Genomic DNA, 14,593 nt, shown 5'->3' on the forward strand with positions numbered 1-14,593 from the left:
ACCGCCAAGGCAGCAGGCAGCTCTCGTTCACGAAACGGTTGACGTGAGCTACGGGTCATACTCCCTTCGGCACCACACCGCACCTCCTTGTGGCCTCGTGCGTAACCGGGTACCGCTGGGCCCTTGGCCAATGTTGCCATGCATGGGAGCTCTTCTGTGTGTGCTCCCATGGAGTAAATCCAAACACAGCCTTCCATCTTACGGTTTTGGCTGCTTGCGACATGCCACTTCTACCGTTGCACTGGCCTAGGTTTACAGGGCATCATCCCTGCTTTTGAAGTGCGTTATAGGGCTTAAAAGAGAACTAGTGGCTTGCTGACGGAAAGAGCAGATGTCATTTAAACAAAATATTTAAGTAAGAATTTGGCTGTTAAAATGCTGTGCTAGAGTAATTATTTACATTAATAAACGACTAGACTAGGAAATTGGTTTACAGTGCAGACAGACAAACATAGGAAAGAACGAAATGACAAGACTGATCGCTAACTAACAACCAAGGCATTATACTTTCCGATCAGTCGCTTAAATACAGCAGCTGCTCATATCAACAAAAACGCAATTGCTGGAAAACGCAGGAAAAAATCAAAGCAACTTATAGCAAAATTGAGGGATTGCTGACACATGAGCTACCGGACTTTGCAATTTCAACAGATTCGATAATCTCGCTCTTCCAAGCTACGTCGCATTCCAGCGCATCACCCCTGTATTATCTAGCCGGAGTCCTCCACTACGGCGTATCTCATAGCCTGAGTCGCTTTGGGACGTTAAACCTATAAACCAAACCCCCCAAAAAACTATAGAAAATGTTTTTGTGCACACAACAGAATTTTGTGTGCTTTTTGGCAGTGAACCTATTGGGACTGGATGTAGGTAGAAACATCCCCGAAAGAAGAGGCCCCTGAGGAAGTAGTGAGTGACTAGGAAAGCTGGCGTTTAAAATGTATCTTTCCGTAGCTTCATTTGGACAATAACACTTTTTATTGCAATTATCTTGAGTTTAGATGCAACCTTGTTTTAGATCAGTGCGCGCTGAGTGTCTGGCATGTTTGGATACAGGAGAAGGCATAGCAAAAGAAAATCGTGATATCTGGCTGGTTTTATACGGTGTGAATCCGCTGATGCTCCAATTCTTTAAGCGCTGGAGAGGACAGATCTCATCGACTGGGTAATATCCGTCATTAAAAGAGGTACTATCGGCTGGTCGTACTGGCAGGTTTCGGGTACTGTCCCCGAGAGAAGGCTTCGCTGAAATACCTGCGCAGACATTCTGCGTTGTGACGAGCATCAATCCTTCCTGTGTCGATGGTGTAGAATTCGTGTTGCAATTCCTGTGGTGGTGGAAATGCTAGACTAGGGAATGCAGGCTGAGTTTTTGCGGTCGTTGTCCATGGCCATCCAAATGCACCTTTTTCACCTGCCGGCCCAATGAAGTCAATGTAAAGCGCACCTTTTCTCCAACACAAAGAAAAAAAAATCGAAATTGAGGGAGTTTTCGACGGCCCGCTTTTGGTGTGCCAGATCACATTATGATCATGCCATGCAATGTGGACCATGTTATTTAACATCACACCACAAAACGCTTCTACCAGTGATATCGTCGAAGCGCAGAACGAACCAGAGATGCCATTGCCACTTTTCCTAATGCCCGACATAAGCTCGGGGCTTGACCATTTCGAAACCGATGGGTGAAATCGCTGTAGTGTACATTATTGCAATACGCGGTGGGGAAATGCAATCTCCATCTTATAGCCCAATGAACAACTACAGCAAGTAGAATGGAAGAAAAACTGCGAAGCAAAGATATATGCGAGGTTTAAACTAAAAATCTTAAAAAGGTGCTAGAGTAATAAGAGTAAAAGTCGGTGGTAGTAAAAGCGACTTACCCCTGATAAGCCAGAATCGAGACGACGTGAAGCATGAATTGTTACGGTACGTTTGACAGCACCTATTAATGCTCACTTTTTTCTAATTCGCGATGGGATTTTATTACCGGAGATTTTTCCGCGCCATTTATATTTCTGGGGGCGTTTTCATCAGAATCCTTGTAGGAATGTTGGTGAAGCAAAATATTTTCTGCAGTTGTCACAGAAGCGAATACCACAGGACCACAGACTACAAAAAGTACTAGAGAAAAAAATGAAAGACAGAGAGCTACAAAAAGTAGTACAAAACTAAAGAGGGTTGTGCTGGTACATAACTACGTAACCGTTGGCGCGGTTATGTAGACTTTTTTTGTATTTGGTGTTTCTTTAGTCAGCACGACTTACAGCCTGTAGTAAAATGGTTCCATCGACAGGCACAATTTTATTGGTGGTTTCTCCACATTTTACCGTTAAGAGCATGCAATATGTTATTTGCGTCAAATATATATCGCATGGCTCTGTCTTTCAGATTTGTATATTTACCTTACGTTAATTGTGGGGATGCTTCTTTTCTACAATCACAACAAAATGTCGTCAAGAGCACTAAGCAGTTCTCAAGCCTGCGAACTGACAGCAGGTGGGATGATGCGATGTCGCTTCTCAGTTGTGCTGTCGTGATACCTCCATGGTTATAGCATTCGATTGCTTAGCCAAAGGTCCTGGGTTCGGTTCCATCCATGGCGACCGCGTTTCAATGGAGATGAAAATCAATGCGGCCTTGTATTGGGCTGTATAGGTGCCTGCTTAAGAATTCCATGTGGCCGAAATAATCAGACTGCTTCACTACGGCGGCAGTCATAGTTAAACCGCATGAATTAGCTAACCAAAGCCGCTCTCCATCGTATGCTCCATGCCTCAAATACATGAAGCCTGCAAAGGGCAATATGCTTAATTGCCCTCGTATTCTTTTTCATAAAAAATTCTCATTGACTTTCCCATGTTAGACAAGAATTCGGCAGAACGCAGTCTCCTGCAAAAATAATGACCACGCTAAGCAACATGGACGCGCTCAGCACACAATACTGAGTCAAGCGCTGAAAACAGCCTTAGCTGGCTTTCCGTCACCCCTGGCTGCGATCACATCACTTCCAAACTGAGATTTACCTAAGGTCGGCGTGGCAGTAATTAAACAATTGTTTTTAGCTTCCAAAGTCTAAATGATTTCATTTCTGATAGACAGGTAAATTAGAACATTAGGAGGTAGACAGGTGACACACAGAGAACAGCAGAATTTGAACTTTCTACAATACTTCAAGTCTGAATACGTGCACACCATATAACAGACGCGTATGTAAGAATCAGCCACCAAAGCTGTCTCAAGGTTTGTCAGGCATCAAAGATTCACTTCTTTCCACTCACATACAAAGCTTATGATGGCTTCCGAAAATGAAGGGAACGTGTCCGTCTGAGGAACCCTGGTCGAGAACTGACTGAACGCACAAAGCACGCTGTTTTAAAACCACGTGCACAATTCCCAGAAGCGAGACGTCGCTCAAAGCGTTTGTTGCAACTGTATTCCGCTCGAAGCTGCACCTAGTGCTCCTCTAACCTTTCAAAGTCGGCGGGACAGCAGCGCCAGGGCAGTGCACCGGGTCGACTCGTGGTCGCATACACCCCTTCCGCGCCTGTAAATATTCGACAAGGTTTTCTAAAAGGTTTCTTTCAGGAGTCCCACCGCAAACGTTGCTCTGTTCCTTAATAGGTCTTAAAAGAGCTTAATGAAAGAGTTACCTTAGATCATAGCTTGTTTTCAATATTTCTACCGGATGTACTGCATGCTGTGTAGTGACTGCAGTGTGGCGCTCTCGTGCACTGCAGTGACCCACTCTTCCTCGAGGAGGGATTCTCGGAGGACGTGGCGGCTGATCTGGCTCGGAGAGGCCATCGCCTTGAACCGTGTCGTCTCCGCCGCGTGTATCGCTCCCCCGCAAGCATTGCCCACATAGTAACTCGAGGCTACTGGTGGAACAACACTGCCAAGGTGAGATTGACGGGAGGGAGTCGGGAAAACGACCAGCCTGCTCGAAGCGCATAGGATTTCGGTTTAGGCAGCTATACACAGCTTACCTGCAGTAACATTCAGTCCATTAAATTCTGTCTTTCCCAGCCGCAACATATCCTACGGGTGTGTTCGGATAAGAACAGTAATCGAGGTCCCATGGCAACTTTTTGTTTTCAATGAAATTGCTATATGCGGTGGGAAAACGTCTCCACTCAACGGAATGAATCTTAATTTGCTTGATACCTTGTAGTTTTCTCTGAACAAATCGTATATCACTAGAGGTGGAAAATGCTGTATTTGCCATATCAAAAAGCTCCAAGTTTGGAGACCTGCTGCTTTCATAGATCGGCGCACTCACTCATGAGTGCACTCATATCGCCTCACTAACACTCACGTGAGTGTGAGTGAGTGGACGCATGTGAGAGTGGTCGTGAGAGTGAGTGTGAGTGAGTGGCCGCAAATGGGAGCGGCCATGAGTCTGAGTGCTAGTGAGTGGCCACAAATGGAATTGGCCATGGCTGTGAGTGTGAGCGAGTGGCCGGAATCAGAGCGGGCATGAGTGTTACTGTGAGTGAGTGGCCATGAATTGGAGTCGTCATGAGTGTGAGCGTGAGTGAGTGGTCGTGAATAGGAGTGGCCAGAGCGTGTGAGTGAGTGGCCCTGAACAGGACCAGGCATAAGTGAGTAGCCCTGAACAGGACCAGGCATAAGCGGGAGTAAGTGACCGATAATGGGAGCAGCCATGAGTGTAAGTGCGAGTGAGTGGATGCGAGTGTGGACGGGCATGAGTGTGTGAGAGTGAGTGGGCGTGTATCGAAGTGACCGTGAGTGCGAGTGTGGCTGAGTGGCCGTGAATAGTGGTGACCATGAGTGTCAATGATAGGCGGTGAATGGGAGCGGGCATGAGTGTGAGTGCGAGTGAGTGGATGCGAGTGTGAGTGGTCATGAGTGTGAGTGCGAGTGATTGAGGTGGAGTGCCACTGATCGTGAGTGTCATTGAGCCTCTCCTCATGGTGCCGGTCTATCGCTGATTCCGCACTAAGATGTTGCCATTAATTTTTTTTTTCACTAAATCTATGCAGTTTTATTTTTATAAAAACTGTTCAAAAGGTTTTTTTTTTTTTGCAATTGACTTAGTGGAAAATCGCAAACTTTGTTTCAGGGGCGGCGTGCTGCTAAAATATTAATTTTCAACCTTACAAATTGAGATGATCAATATTTGGTTGCACTAACGGTTTCCTTTTTATTATTCGGGTTTTGTCCATAATTTCGAAAAAAATTTTAAGCTCTCGATCACTAGGTATGTTCTCCACAACACATCAAAATTGCTTAAAATTTGAAATTAGCCAAAAGAGGAGCAAGTTTGATTCCAGGTAAAAAAAAGCATCAGCTTCGATTTTTATTAAAGTTCCTCTCATTAATGCTTTGTACGTAAGAAATACTACGTACCATGAAGTGTTCCATTTCATTTTAAATTAGAATCAAAATTATCCATTTTCTGATATTCTTGAATTTGGGCCGACTTCAAAATAATATGAAGGAAGAACAAACAACTCTACAGCTTCACTTTCTTTACAGAAAAAAAAAAGAGAATAGTGCTTGGATAATATAGACAAAACGTTTCAGTGGCAACACTTTATTGAGTCGCTCCAGAATGCAAGGCGGAATATTTGCAATATTCAGGACAAGCGCTAGGCTCTATATTTCTATTTCTATAATTTAAGATATAAAAATATAGAGCCTAGCGCTCTATATTTTCCACACCACACGGAGGAGCGGGGCTTTCTGGCGGGGGTGGTGAACGTCGAGGATAATCAGGGAATGAACGGTGGTTAGAGCCGGAGAAGCGAAGAGGGTAGTCTGCTTTAAATGAGTCGTAGCCGCGGCGTTCATTCTAGAGCCTGCGACGACAGAAGCGGGAAATATAGCCTCGGTACCCGCCGTAATAACAAACAGGGCGGGCTGGGCGCCAGGTGGGGTAGTATGTCGGCGCCGCGGCAGGTGGTGCCACTGCAGCGACATGAGCAGTAGTAAGCGCCGGTGGCGTAGGCGCTCCAACAGCAGGCGGCAAGGACGTGACGTGGGCGTACGTTGGCACCTGACAGATGGTAGGAGCGAGCGGTGTGGGGGGGGGGGGGGGAAGGTCATTAATGCCAGCTCTTCTTTGACAATGCTACGCAGGCCGGCACTTGAAGGATGTGGCTCAGATGCCGGGTGGCACAAATTACCTTGAGCCGAGAGCTCTTCACGAATTAATTCGCGAATAAGCGCACGGAGGTCAGCGTCGACAGTGAAACCAAATGAAGTGGGATCAGGCTGCAAGCGTATTGACTGTAGTTCGTCAAGGCGTTGACAAGTCGATATGATGGCGTCGATCGTGGTAGGGTTCTGCACTGCCAGGGCGTAATAGGCGGGTGGCCCAGTACCTTTAAGGACGTGCCGAACTCGCTCGGCCTCTGGCATGGTGTCATTTATGCGCCGACAAAGTGCAAGAACATCTTCTATATAAGAGGTATAGGCCTCATTGGACCGCTGAAGTCGGGCTTCTAGCTTCTTCTTGGCGGACTCCGTGCGAACAGTAGGAGCGCAGAAAATCTGGCGTAACTTTTGTTTAAAGGTAGCCCAGTCTGGAATCGTCGATTCATGATTTAGGAACCACGTTTTGGCCACATCCGCCAAATAAAAGGACACATTAATTAGTTTAAGAGAATCGTCCCACCGGTTGAAAGCACTGACTGACCCGGTCGTAGCTGTCGAGCCAGTCATCTGCGTCGTCGTCGCGGAGACCGGCGAACATCTGCGGGTCGCGTTGACGGCTACTGACAGTCCAACTAGCAAGGGTAGCTGGGGTCGAGTTGGTGGAAGCCAGAACAGCGGAGTGGCCCTCTTTGGTCATGACGATGGTGGTCGGGGCCAAACGGCGGCCAGAACGGAGCTCCAGGTAGATGCAGGTGACGCAGCAGCGGGGAAATCAAGGTGCACCTCCACCACGTGTAAGGGAACGCGAAGGTCGGACTTGGGGGATCAGGTTTTATCGCAGACCTGAAGCCTTGGTCGCACACTGTAGCCAACCACACTCCGCGATGACTTGTGGTCTTCCTGGCTAGCTTCCGTGTTGACGCGAGGAAGCCGGCGAAATTTGGCCACTCGGGAAAGGAATTGGTCAGGAAGAGAAGATGAGGAACTGGCATGTGTAGAAAAGAAAGAGGCATCAAGAAAGGTAGTGGGAGAACGGCCGTATACGAGGAAAAACGGGGTGTAACCTGTGGTCCGCTGTACAGCCGTATTGTAGGCGAACGTAACAAAAGGAAGTATTGCGTCCCAGTTTCGGTGGTCCTGGTCGACGTACATAGACAACATGTCAATATATAATGACCGAAAGGACACCGTAAGTCATGCTAAAAACGGGCCTGTGTTTTAGTTCTCAAGTTTCGAATAGCCTTCCATGTACAATTCGTGCCGTGGCCAAAAAATTCATCCTTTGTGTTCTAGAGAATTAACAAACGAACGTTGACAGCCACTCGTCCCTCCGTTCAGGTCATCTAATTTTACCAGGCTCAAAACCTTCCTGTTTCGCTTTCGGACTTAAAAAAACGATGCTTTCCATTATGGCGTCACTGATATGTCCTTTGTGCAGCGTGGGGGCGTTCAGCCTTATGAACAATAAGCACAACTTATCTCCTTGTTGATACTAGATATATATTATTCAGGCGAAACTAGCTCAGGGGAATACGCTCCATAACTGCTGGTAATTTAGACCAGAAGATAATTGGTTGAGCGAGCTTTTAAAAGAACACACCAGAAACCTTATCTTAACACCATTCGTGACGCCATTCGACAGTTATTTAATCCACGAGCTGACATGAAGCTTCCGTCTGCTCCCATAAAAGCTTCATGCCTCTATCCATAATACTAAGACGCTCGCTTACAATAGGTCGTACAAAAAACTCCATATTTTCATTTCGAGGAAAATCACACGTGAAAGCCTCTAAAGGGAGTTTAGAGCTGCCATTCTAACTTAGCGATTTTGTAAAGGTTGTAGTTTCGTTTCAGCACATAAATTCAGCAAAAAATCGTGCAAGTGCCTTTTAGTTTTCAACGCGTTGTTTTTTGCCTCAAAGAATGAAACCGGTATTTATATAAATATATGCAGGTTTTTATTATCTAGCGATCAGCCCCTGCGCGATGGTGCATGTGGTGAGGGCGCTTGATTGCTGTGCCCAAGGAAGAGTGATCGAGTCCCGGCCGCGACAGCAGCATTTCGACGGAGGCGAAAATCAAGGCGCCCGTGAGCTGTGTGAAGTCATTGCACGTTATAGAACCTTAGGTGGTAACATTTCCGCACAGTCCTCCACTACGGCGTCTTTCACAACCTTAGTCGCGTTTGAATATTACACCCCATAAACTAAACCAAAACTTATCTAGGGATGAGAAGAAGCAACCGCTGGTAAAGTCCACGTGTGCAGGCACCTGTTTCTTTGCATGGCTCAGTGGACAGGGCGCTCGACTATTGATTCTGGCCGCGTTTGAATGGAGGCGAAACGCAAGGCATGTATGTATTGAGCATTGTCATTGCACGTTGAAGGGGTCAGAATGGTTTAAATGATGCAGAACCCTCCATTATGAAGTCTATCAGAGACTGAGTCTTTTTGGGACTTCAACTCCATGAATAAAAATAGCCAGAGGTCATTCTACCGCGAAACTTTACTTAATAATGTCGTCTTGCCTTGTCTACACATAAAGCGTGCGAACCATGCGCTAGCACATCACTTACAGAGTGCTTGTTTCGGTGCATGTTGTTCGAATAAATTTGTTCCTGCGCTAAAACATGCGATAATGCACTAACCACGCATGCATCTGCAGGGTGATGCGAAAGAATCCGCCCCAGTTCTTTGGTTCGGCTGCGACCCCCGGTGTGACGGCATGGCAGCAGCGGCAACACCTCATGGTCTACCCTGAAATTAGGGAAATGTATGCATGTCCCATACTGCTGCTGACACCACGGACAAGCGCGCTTACACCGAGATCCCGGTCACAGGTGCCAGAGCAAGGAATACTACAGAGCGCACATACTATAGTAATAAAAAAAGCGAAGTAGCACGACTCTGAATGTTTCGAAATATCATATTTGTACTAAATTAAAAGAAAAAGAAATGAATAATAACTGTAAATTTCTATAGTTGCATGTATCGTCGTTGTCGTCAAATCTGAGCCTGGTATATGCTGGGGAATCTTGGCTATTTGGTGATTCATTGTAAGTTTTGTTCTGTTGTCAGTATATAAATGTTGGTACTGTGATTTGAGCTGGAAGTCGGTGTGCTTGAGCTAACTTGCCTCTGTGGTATTCTTTCTGTCATGTGGTGCAATTATTCATAGAAGTAGCGGGTACCCTCGATGCAGAAACGTGGGCTTGCTTGTGTCAACGCTATATCGTCATCGTTTCCTTCCATCTACTTCAATCGTTGCTGGAAGGCATCGTTCCATGGCCAAATTTAAATTGGCAGGTCACGTGGACTGTAGCATAAATGTGCTCTAGATTGCTGCTCGTACGACAGCTGCCAACTCTATAGCTGTCGGATAGGAAGGTTGATGTGGGAATCGAACCCGGAACCCATGGATGCCGAGTCAGACATGCAACCTCCTAGGTCACGCTGGTTCGTTTGGATGGATCGGTTAAGGAAGGCCTTTATACTTATGCAGATTTGTATCTCACATAAAGTGGCATATTAAGAATGCATGCTATGTGCGTTTAAGGTGACGTATGACACAATAAGGGCGCAAATTAACAGAGTAGTGTTTAAGGGAGTTAACGTCTGAGCTCGTTGTTGGTCTACCATGTAACAGAGCATTTACTCTCACGCCTACTTGATAAAACTGACTCTGTTTTCCTGATGCCTTGTACCCTGATGCCCTCAATAAATAGTTCTACAGTAAGCGCCATGGTGTCCTCTTTCGTGTGTGTCTGCATTGCGCTAAATAACCTCTTATTATGGAACAGAATAGTGATTTTGTGAGTGCAAAGAACGTGAATACGAATCTAAATTGGATAGGAGACCCCAGAGGAGAGCTGTTAACGCAGTCCCTTTGAAGACAGAGCTTAAGGAATGCGCAAATCATTCGCGGTAAAATGTGTTTGCGGTGAACGGAAACGTGGCCACTTCGCAGCGGTCGAGGCGAGGTTGTTAAAACAAGGCAGCGGCTCCGGCAGGTGGCGGGAAAGCGCCCGCTTTGTAACCGGTAACTACTCCGGAATGATTAAGTGCCAATTAAAACCTGATCACAGGAGACAATATCGATTAGGCTCAAACTGCACGCATGGGTATGGGCACGAAATAGGGCTAGACGTGCCTGAAAAGACAGGGACAAGCTGTACCAGCAGCCAGCGTTCCGCACAGAGTGCGCGAGCAGACTTCAGCGTCTTATTCTCCCAGACGCCACCCAAGAATCTCGGGAACACCAGGTGGCATTACTCCCCCTCCTAAAAAAAACGAAAGCAGAGGCTGACCGCAAGCGATGGGTGATGCCAGAGAAAACAAAAGGATCAACGCAAAAACCGAATAGAAAACGGAAGCTGGGTAACCTGTTCTACACGACAACGAAACAAGCGCACAGTACACTGCGCATTACCGCGTGAAATACGGCTTCATGCGGACAACGTCCACCACGTCGGAGCGTGGTTGCCGACGAGAGGGCTGCACAGAACCCGCTGGAAGAACTTCGTATGTCATTTCCGTGACTCGGCGCAGAACCTAGTAAGGTCCAAAGTAAGGCGACATTAGCTTTTCAGACAAGCCGGGCCGGCGCACCGGTGTCCACATCCAAACTTGCTCTCCAGGTCGGTATGTGACGTGTCGATGACGAAGGTTGTAGCGACGCGTATCCTTGCCCTGCTGTTGCTGAATGTGAATGCGGGCAAGTTGACTTGCTTCCTCGGCGCGCTGAGCAAACTGTTCGGTGTCTGGCGTGAGAAGATGTTCATCAGTACAGCTCGGAAGCATGGCATCCAACGATGTCTGAACGTCACGTCCGTAGAGCAGGCGAAATGGCGTAAAACGCGTCGTCTCTTGGATAGCAGTGCTGTAGGCATATGTGACGTACGGGAGAATCTCGTCCTAGGTCTTGTGCTAGGAGTCTATGTACATTGCAATCATATCGGCGATCGTCTTATTGAGCCTCTCCGTGAGGCCATTCGTCTGTGGATGACAGGCAGTGAATTTGCGATGGCTCGTGTCACTGAGCTCAAATACATCGTGAATAGGTTATGCCGTAAACACCGTTCCTCGATCGGTGAAGACTTTGGATGGTGCGCCATGGCGCAAAACGATTTGCTGCATAAAAAACTGGGCGATCTCAGATGACGTGCCACGCTTCACCAGAGGAGGAACAGAAATACAGGTATCGCCACCACAGCAGAAACGGCCGAGACTCAGAACTACAAATCACGTGACGAGCAAGGGATCGCGGAGGCTAGCAAATGCGAATTACGTTTCCCGTTTGAATGCGGTAGTAGGTTTTCACCGGCATCCCGTGTGAGATAGTAGGTCACGACTGTAATCCATTTGTTACCGACCGATGTCAGCGGAAATGGGCCAAGAAAGTCGATGCTGATTTAATCAAACGGCGTCTGGGGTGGCGCAATAGGTTGGAGCAAACCCGCTGGCTTGAAAGGCGGCGCCTTTCAAAGGTGTGACCCCAAATGCAAATATTGCGGGGAAAAGGCAGGCCTGCACCACATGGTGTGGAACTGCCCACACAATCCTCCAGATGATCCGAATGCAGTGCCAACAATTGAGGGGTGGGAGGATGCCCTATCCAGCTCTGGACTAGAGGCCCTACGGGCCCTCGTGACACGTGCGCGGGTAGCAGCGGCAGCCGCTGGAGTCCCGGAACTAGGGACCCCACCTACACATCCCCCTCCCTTAAATATACTTAATAAAGTTTTTCACTCACTCACTCACTCACGACAGCCTCTGACGTAGCGATGAACGGCGTCAACAAGTTTAGGCCAATAACAGGCTTGACGAACACGGGCGAGTGTGCGTGCAAAACCCAAGTGGCCAGAAGCGGGCTGTCACGATGGTCGACGTGGAGACGAAGAGCGTGACTGTCGCTGGCAAGTTGGCGCCGTGCGCTGCTGGGATAAGTAGTCCTCAATCTCACGAGGTCGTTGGCCGAGTGGAGGGTGACGCATATTCATGGGAAATCCGTGCAGACTTAGGTCTCGATAGGGGCACTGGCGATACGGATGCCCTGGTTCCCCGCAATGGAATCACAGGCGCTCGCGATTTTCGGCGCGCCACAGGTCCGCCTTCCGCTGGGGTGGTCGTCGGTTGTCGATGTACGACTCAGTTTGTGCAGCATAGAGTCAGCCTTGATCGGGCGGCTGTAATGGCGTCGTAGTAGGCGCAGGGCGTCTCGACATATCTGCATACGTTGGACGATGGTACTCCGCGGGAAAAGGTGGCGGATCAGCAGATGGTACCGAAGGCCTCAATGCTTGAAGCTCTCGCGGACAATGCCAGCTATAGGGCTGACCATCGGCTGGGGAGCACCGAAAAGCGCCTGGAGCACTCCGCGTAGAACAGAGAGGATGATGTCCCGAAGATTCTGGGTGGCCCCGAAGGCCGAAAGATGCTCCGCAACCGAAGCGGTGAGTACCGGTCTGTCGCAGGCGGTAGACTGTTGCTGGAGCATCCGCTCTATTGTGACAACTTCCGCAAGAAACCCGGTAACCATGCTCAGTGGATTACGCACGAGACCGGCAAATAGTTGTTCTTTAACGCCGCGCATGAGGTGGCGCACCTTTTTGTCTTCGGGCATGGCCGGGTCTGATCGTCGGAAGAGCCGGGTCATGTCCTCCAAATATGTGCTTACAGTCTCATTCGGCATTTGCATACGAGACTGTAAGGCCCTTTCTGCACGTTTTCGCCGATCCGCGCTGGTATAGGTCTCAAGAGTGCGTCGGCAGAACTCGCGCTGTGATGTTAGAGCGGCTTCTCGGTTCTCATACCACGTACGAGCGCCATCTTCCAGGCTGAAGAAGACGTTTCTAAGCTTGGCGGCGTCGTCCTACTCATTGAATGAGGCGACTCGTTAAAACTGAACGAGCTAATCTTCAACGTCTTCGGGTTGACTGCCGTGGAAGGGCTGAGGCTGTCGTGGGTTCTGCAAAGTGTAGTAAACTGGAGCTTGCATAGCAAAAAATAAAACAGCGCAAAACACACAGACGAAATAATAGAAACAGACACCACAAGACACAAGTCGATGGGCGGTTGCGGTTCTGAACTCCAACGGCCCGTGCTCAGGGGACAGGCCTTGATTCCTCCGGCTAGCACGGTGCACAGGCGTGTTGACTGGCACAGAAGTTGAGTCCTGGGCGCGCGGAGGTGTGCGGGACATGTACTGGGATCGATACGCAGCACCTCCATCAAAATATGTCGCTGACCATAGGGCTAGACGTGCCTAAAAGGACAGGGAGAAGCTGTACCAGCAGCCAGCGTTCCGCACAAAGCGCGCGAGCAGACTTCAGCGTCTTTTGCTCCCAGTGTCCACCTATAAATTTCGGGAACACCATATATATATATATATATATATATATATATATATATATATATATATATATATATATATATATACATGAAAGACCAGCTTTTTCCCAGCGGTTTGCGGAAGAAGGTGTTTAAGGGAAACTAAAGAGAAAAATGAAGTGGGCTTGCATCGATAAAATGCCAATTCCCGATTACAAAAAATCCACTGTTACTGAAAACAAAGCTGTTATAAGGTGGTAAAGAAGAGGAACAAAACTACAGGTATCGCCGCCACAGCCGAAACGACCGAAACTCACAACTACAAATCACGTGACGAGCAAGGGATCGCAGAGGCTAGCAAATGAGAATTAAGTTTCCCGTTTCAATGCGGTAGTAGGTTTTGTATCGAATATGATAACATGCTTTCGTCATACGCAAACAACGGCCAAAAGGCAACATAAATGTTGCAAGGCAAATACAAAAATGCACTTGGGGACGTCACAGGTACCCACTTTGGTTTCGGTTATATGCCGCACTTCGTGCGTGCTCGGATAGCTTCATTTTGCACCTGCGGCGTCTGAAATACGAGTTCGGAGCAGCAGATGCGCCTGGCTCGTTCACAATTGAGCACTCGGAGGCGCGAGCGAGCAAAATCCGCTGCCGCTGACACGCTCATTCGTTCACACTTCTGAGCCAACATATCGCCGCCGTCGCCGCTTCGACTGCGAGCTCCCATTAACCCTGACTTGACCGCTCGACTGCAGCTACGTACACCACGAAAAGCATACATATGATAAGGGCCAAAAGAAAAACGCATTGTCATTCAATTGTTCACTTATTCATGGCGCATCTGACCCGCATACTGTGGCAACAAGGTATCGTAAACAAAATGGGCATAATTGCCGCTCATACAAAAGACAGCGTCAATCCTATTCCAAATGGCATTGTTCAACTATTACATCCTTGCCTATTGCACTGGTCGCCCGACGAAAAAATGGGCGGAAAAAAGTAACAACTAAAAAATAACGAAGTACCACAAATACATTAAAAAAGGTGAAAAAGCAATTTGGAGAAGAAAAGAAAAGCGACGGCGCAAGCGGGGTTCGAACTGACTACTTCTTGCTCCGTACTGTTCCGCGCTA

The 14,593-nt window shown here is 47.9% G+C and overlaps 1 protein-coding gene across 4 annotated transcripts in view; it reads left to right on the top strand.

Annotated features, from left to right (window-relative positions):
* LOC146187684 (uncharacterized) overlaps nucleotides 1-9,856 on the top strand; it is a 97,408-nt gene extending 87,552 nt beyond the window's left edge. For all 4 annotated transcript variants that reach the window (XM_084603483.1, XM_084603484.1, XM_084603485.1 and 1 more), the window contains 2 exons: nucleotides 3,741-3,903; nucleotides 8,788-9,856. In XM_084603483.1, coding sequence (XP_084459609.1) covers nucleotides 3,741-3,903; nucleotides 8,788-8,883 — 259 coding nt within the window. In that variant the 3' untranslated portion in view covers nucleotides 8,884-9,856. The remainder of the gene's footprint in view (nucleotides 1-3,740; nucleotides 3,904-8,787) is intronic.
* Nucleotides 9,857-14,593: the final 4,737 nt, after the last annotated feature.

This window comes from Amblyomma maculatum, chromosome 5, assembly GCF_055883805.1.
Source record: "Amblyomma maculatum isolate TAMU_Amacu chromosome 5, ASM5588380v1, whole genome shotgun sequence".
Classification (NCBI taxonomy): Eukaryota; Metazoa; Arthropoda; class Arachnida; order Ixodida; family Ixodidae; genus Amblyomma; species Amblyomma maculatum.